The 6,338-nt window shown below is 39.8% G+C and overlaps 1 protein-coding gene across 1 annotated transcript; it reads right to left on the minus strand.

Moving 5' to 3' along the window:
* Positions 1-179: 179 nt before the first annotated feature.
* On the minus strand, positions 180-2,912 carry LOC134077463 (migration and invasion enhancer 1-like). The gene is made up of 4 exons (XM_062533090.1): positions 2,753-2,912; positions 1,824-1,921; positions 1,617-1,693; positions 180-1,527 (listed from the first exon to the last, which is right to left on the minus strand). The coding sequence occupies exons 1-4, from the start codon at positions 2,779-2,781 to the stop codon at positions 1,444-1,446; spliced, it is 288 nt and encodes a 95-aa protein (XP_062389074.1). The 5' UTR covers positions 2,782-2,912; the 3' UTR covers positions 180-1,443.
* Between the last annotated feature and the right edge of the window lie 3,426 nt (positions 2,913-6,338).

The raw sequence follows: 6,338 nt of genomic DNA on the forward strand, positions 1-6,338 counted from the left end.
TCCATATAGGTCATATTTCACCAATAGACACCAGGCTCCTGTGATGCATGTCCACTGTAATTTTACGAGCTCCATTGCTCATAATGTAATTGAACATACACCGATTGAGCTATTGCTAACCCCCCATTTTTTACCGTAAATGTAATATGAAAATAGAACAAATCTGAAAATGCACAATATGTAATTGATCATATTTATTGAAGTTATTCAAATCAATCATCCCTGTCATTCATAGCAACTGAAAAATCCCTGAGCAGAATTTCTATTTTATTTACCTCCATTGATTAACTTTACATTAGTAACGATAACTCTTAGTAATGGCATATCTGAAAGCAACAAGAGAGCACAGAATTCTACTACAAGACCATTGTTAAAGGTCACTAATTCAACAGACAGTACCTTGATGTCTGGGATTTCTCAAAGGTTTATGCTAACTTTCTGATGACTAGCCAATGACTGATGGCAATCACAAATTAGAAATGGGCAATAAAACCTTTTGTTACCAGGTCTGGGGCCAAAATCACTGGAGTACGGTACAGAGTGAATGCTAATATGTACTGCTGACATTAGATACCTGTTTTCAGTTGCCTTTGTTGTCCTCTATTTTTAACATAGCAGTTTTCTTTAGAAAATCTGCATTTGCCATAACCAAAGAGATACTACACTTAAATCAAAATACTAAACAGTACATTTTGTGAGTCAAAGACAGAAAGAGAGATGGGCAGAGCTGGTCAAGAAGAGCACTCCACAATAGAGTTCATATTAGTTCAAGAGAAGGTTATCAGCACTTTGTTCAGACCAACTGGTTTATTCTCCATATTACATTGGTGTTATTAGCCATTTGCAAATTGTGCGTAATTATTTTTGCATTTCTTGTAAAAACAGACAAAAAAAAAACAATTGTCATCCCTTACATATTAGGCATCAATATGACAAGACTACCAACAGCAGCATGTTTCTTCTTTTCAGAAAGAAAAGTCTAATGTGATCAAAAAAAGAATAAAATAAAAACAAATACAAACCCAAATACGGTATACTTGGACTAGGCAAACTGGCTTTTGGAAAATGCTCATGACGCCCAACACCTATGCCACATCCCCAGGCATCCTCTGTCATTCTGTTCCTGCAAAAGGTGCACCTGGACAGGTCTCTTCATACTGTAACCTTTGACATTTGAGCTACAGTAATCATAAATGTCCAAAACCCCACCCCACAGGAGCAGACAGGAGAGAGGACTCACCTGAGGGAACAGTAATGCATCTCTGCTGCCAACTCAACATCGCTTAACAGACACGGGATGTTCTTTCAACATGTACATGCATGGTTACAGAGGAAAATGGTGGCAGTGTTTCCATGGATCTATGCGTAAGAGACGTGGACTCTTGAGGAGAGATGCGGTCACAGTCAGGGGACATGGGTCAGGAGTCAGAGGGCGCAACCTGGTTACAAGATGACACATGGCGGCCGGCTCTTGGTGATCTTCTCCACCGGCTTGCCTTCACTGGCTTTCTGGACGGCATCCATGACCTAAAAAAAAAAACAGGGGCAACTTTCAAATAAATATGGGGTTCAAAATAACCTAACAAATGATCATGTAGGGGCTCTGAACAACTTACGTCATCTTCATAGGGAAAGCCGCTGGTTTCCATCTTGGAGAAAATAAGCTGCCCATTGATCTCAATTTCAAAGCTCCCTGTGAAAAGAAGAAAAAAAAACATTGTAAGGTACATCAGCCATCCTAAAGTAAATTCCTAAAAGAGTCTGGTTACTGATAAAAAAAAAAAATTAAAAAGAAAACATAGGCTACACACAAATGATCATACCTTGCCTCCCTACAACGCCAGCCACCTCCGCCTCAGGAAACTCTGCAGTGACCACCCGCTTGAGTTCCTGATAGCGGGGCTCGTAGCCTCATCCGCCGCTGTGAAATAGGAGAGATTGCACTGTTAACGTGGTTAGGCCTACTGTTTTAGCTGGACAGCAGCATGTCAGCTATCCACTAAAATGACATGTTAAATTCATTGGATCCGCTCTCAGATCTTTGCTGCCACCTGCTGAACTGTTATGTTGTTGTAGGCTACCATGCTGTGTGGGTTGCCAAGGTAAAGATGAGAAAAGTTCGTTCAAGAACCATTACATAAATAATCTAAATTGTACATTAGAAAGCTGAGTAGTAGAGAGTACACATAACATTATGATATCCACCTAGATGGCTTAAAGAGGATAGGCTAACAATAATATTTTATTACAGCATTACAAGCAAGATTTCAGGATTATGCCAGAGAAAACGCGGTCACCAACAGAGAAAGCCTCGCTGATATAATGTGCTTAACGTTGCTAATGTTTTGAATACATCTACAATCCATAGACTGTATAGGCTACAGTTTATGCTACAATCAGATAATCGAGAAAAATCAGCTCAGGTGCTAATGTTACTCAACTAGCTGTTAGCATGCGCTTAGCTACATTGCGCATTGTGTAACGTTAACTGCTCCTAAGGCAGTGTGCACTGTCTTATTTACTACTCACTCAACCTGAAAACAATATTACAATTTGAGATTAACTGTCGACTTGCAACAAGCTATTATAATGTGGTAGCTAGCGTTAACGTAAACATATAAAGCCACGGGGTGAATCCTAGTTAGCTTCTGTTTTGGCTTTGGTTGAAAAGAAGGTGGCGTAGCCTACTGTGTAATCAAAATCATGTGCCATGTTCACTTAAATTCACATAAAATAACGTTTATTTTCTCACCAGTATTCGACTTTGATTTGGACGCCCATCTCGCTTGTCTGTCTTACTTCCTGGTGTGTGTGATGTGTTACAAGTTGAACGACAGGGTTTATCTTCTACTGTCTGCTGAGCCGTAGAGAGAGACGGTTCGGTTCTGTTGAAATGGATAAGCTATGTGTACGATTGCCACCTACCGGCTGTAACGTTAAAGGCAACATTGTAACCACAGACAGTTAGTATTGTAACCAATTTCGTTATGTAGCCTACTTCAATGCATCAAGCATGTTATCAGCTTTCCCCAACAAATATTTTGTTTTCATAGACAGTTAACAGCCAACTTAAACCAAATTAATTTGTGTAATACTTGAGTTTCGAAGATAATCAAGATAGGCTACTTTAAAAATACATGGTTTGACCATGTAACACTAGACCAGTTGCTAGGCCCAGGCAGTGAGTAGTGGTGGACAAGTGGTGAAACCAGTTGGACAAGTAGCCTAATTAGATTGTCTGAAATTACAATAAGATAGTGATCCATAAAACAGTAGCCTAGTCAGTATAATGACCCGTATCTGAATTCAAGTTTGACTACAGTAAGTGCCCATCTGAGATGTCATCTGGAATAAGGCAATAATTCTTCCTGGCCTAATTGTTATTTCAATTGATAGCCTTAATAAATATCAGTATCTGTAACTAGTAAATAAAAACCAATTTAAGATCTGTAAATAAATCATTCTGTAAATAAAACAATGAACTGTTGGAGTTGTAGTGTTTCATTCATCAAATTATTTTATTCTCCAGTTAGAGAAATAGAAAATGGTAGTTACAGCCTTGAGACAATACTAACGTTGATGATTTCAAAGTTTTCATCACAAAAGACATCATGATATTCCCTTTAATGTATGGTGGACAATTTTGTAACCTCAGTAGTAGAGTCAGCTTCCAAGTAGCACAGGATATTACATTTGATCACATTTATATTTATGACAAAGAAATATCTAACTAACACAAAATCAAGTAATGTAAGACATGGATGGCTTCAGAAAGAATAAAAATAAAAGGTTGTAAGTTCAGTGACAGAAGCCAGATAGCATCAGTAAGTTAGGGGGTTGAGACAAGAAATATTGAAACCAAAGTACTGATTTACCAGGCTCTACAGGGTCTTCACTGACACAATTTGGAAACCTTTCCATGACTTTTCAATAATTGTTAGTGAAATTTCCATGACCTTCATGGCCTATCAGTATGGCTTACTTTACGCCACAAGTTGGAGCTAACGATGACATGTGACTTAAACAACAATATTGGATAACATGTGCTTTCTCCACCACTAGTCTTTATCTATGAAGGAAGCAACTGAATTCTGTGACATGATGTACGCTACCTAATGACATGTCTCCACTGAGTGGTATGGTTCAGTTTGGCACTGTGCAGTACACACATATTTGCGTTTCAATTGTCAGAATTTGTGACTGGTACCAAATCAACTTGGGTACCAAACTTAATGGGTTGAGCAACGTAAAGGGTGGCGCTAAACCAGGCTAGATCCACTGCAGTCCATTGATTGGGCGACAAAAATACAAAGTTGTCCATCCTGTCCCAGCTCCTTATCAACACTTATCACGTGGATGCGGTTGCCATCGGTATCCAGTCTACACCCTGCCTACATACCTAAGGGTACGGTTGGCAGATGAAACGCAAGCCAGGTCAGGGTTTACCTTTCCAAACTTTACTGTACTGTAGCAAACTGAACCGTACCACTCAATGGTCCCTTGTAGGACAATGACACTATATGACTTTTCCAAACCTTTCAATGAACTTCCTGAATTCCATGATTTATCCAGGTCTGGAAGTGGGTTTTTATTATTCCATGACTTTTCTAGGTTTTCCATGATCATGGGAACCCTGGCCCTACTAACTTAAAACATTTTCACAATCCATATTTAACACACTGTGTTTGAATTCCACATAAGAGCAGCAATTCTTTAAATACATGGCATGGCCTTGCCTTTATCAGGAAAAATATTATTTCTGCATTTATGGTCATTCCAAATTCATTTCCCTGGTCAAATGAAAATGACCAGATCGGTCCCTGTAACACACACACAGCTGTTGTAAGCGTCATCTAAACATAAATAGTTGACCATTTCTCTCCTATCCCCGAACATCTGCTAGATGAAAAACATATAGAAATAAATCAAGGGACAGTTCCAATGAGGGTGTTCAGCATAGGTGTTAGCATCTTCAAGGCACATTGCACAACAGTCTTTTGTTTTGTAAGCTATGGCATCACTCCTCTGGCAGTCAGTGCTTTCTCAAGAAGATGTATGTGACTAGGATGATCAGACCAGCTGAAAGTACTCCAATGACACATTGGTGGATGGTCAGCACACTCTCAAGGGCAAGGATACGCTCTTCTATAGCACTGGTTTGGAAATAGTCATAGATCGAGGCTCCAATGCTCCATACAGCCCAGAGTGCATCCACAATTAGTGTCATCGTGGCCCTCTAGAACAGAAGAGCTGTCACAGGAATGCTGCCATACAGCTGTGGCAATTCAGAGCACCCCACCTAGCAAAAATGTACAAGTGTGGACACATGGTATTATGGTGAACAGACTTATGATCAGGCTACTAAACGTACAAAAGCATGCATTTTGACCCAAAATTACATTTTGTTGTATCAACAGAAGCTAGAATTTAGCATTTACGTTAGTATCTTTTGAAAAGAAAAAATAGCCTTCATCATCATCCAGTGAGGAGACTTTGAATGTGGGCTACTTCCAGATAGCTATCTCTGCATACATCATTCTCGTGGATAAGATTAGGATCGTAAATAAGTTCAATTATAGACTTGACGATGTAAACACACTACCGGACTATGACTTACCAAGATTATAAAGTGGATAGCAGAATTTCAATCCGACGACAACATCCATTCATACTAACAAAACATACGCCCCGTGCCAACCATTCAGCTGGCTCTTGTATTTCCTGGTGTGTCACATCCGGGTGAGCATCCTACAGTAGCGAGCTAAAGGCAATGCACTGAAAATTCTTCAACGAAATCTCTTCTTGTCAGTGGGTGAATTAATACACGCACGCACGCACGCACGCACACACACACACACACACACACACACACACACACACACACACACACACACACACACACACACACACACACACACACACACACACACAAACACACACACACACACACACACACACACACACACACACACACACATATATAAATCAAATATTATGCCTAAGACATTAGGTCTATAACCAGTTGACGTCTGCTGGTGTGATGCAACAAAAAATAGTGTGATTTTATTTTGATTTAATAAAATATGGAAAAACAGTAGCCTGATTACCATCTGGGAGGGCGTGCCAGGCTAGAAAAACAGGTTAGATAAATAAATTCTCCGCAATCTCTAAACCCAACTCCTTTGGAACCCACCTAACCTTAAACCCCGCCATCTGCAATCTCAAACTACCCCCCCCCCCCCCCCCCCCACACACACACACACACACACACACACACAAACGTACACACACAGACACAATAACTTTATTTGTTAAGAAATAATTGTCTTTACATGACA

Source organism: Sardina pilchardus, chromosome 3, assembly GCF_963854185.1.
Source record: "Sardina pilchardus chromosome 3, fSarPil1.1, whole genome shotgun sequence".
Classification (NCBI taxonomy): domain Eukaryota; kingdom Metazoa; phylum Chordata; class Actinopteri; order Clupeiformes; family Clupeidae; genus Sardina; species Sardina pilchardus.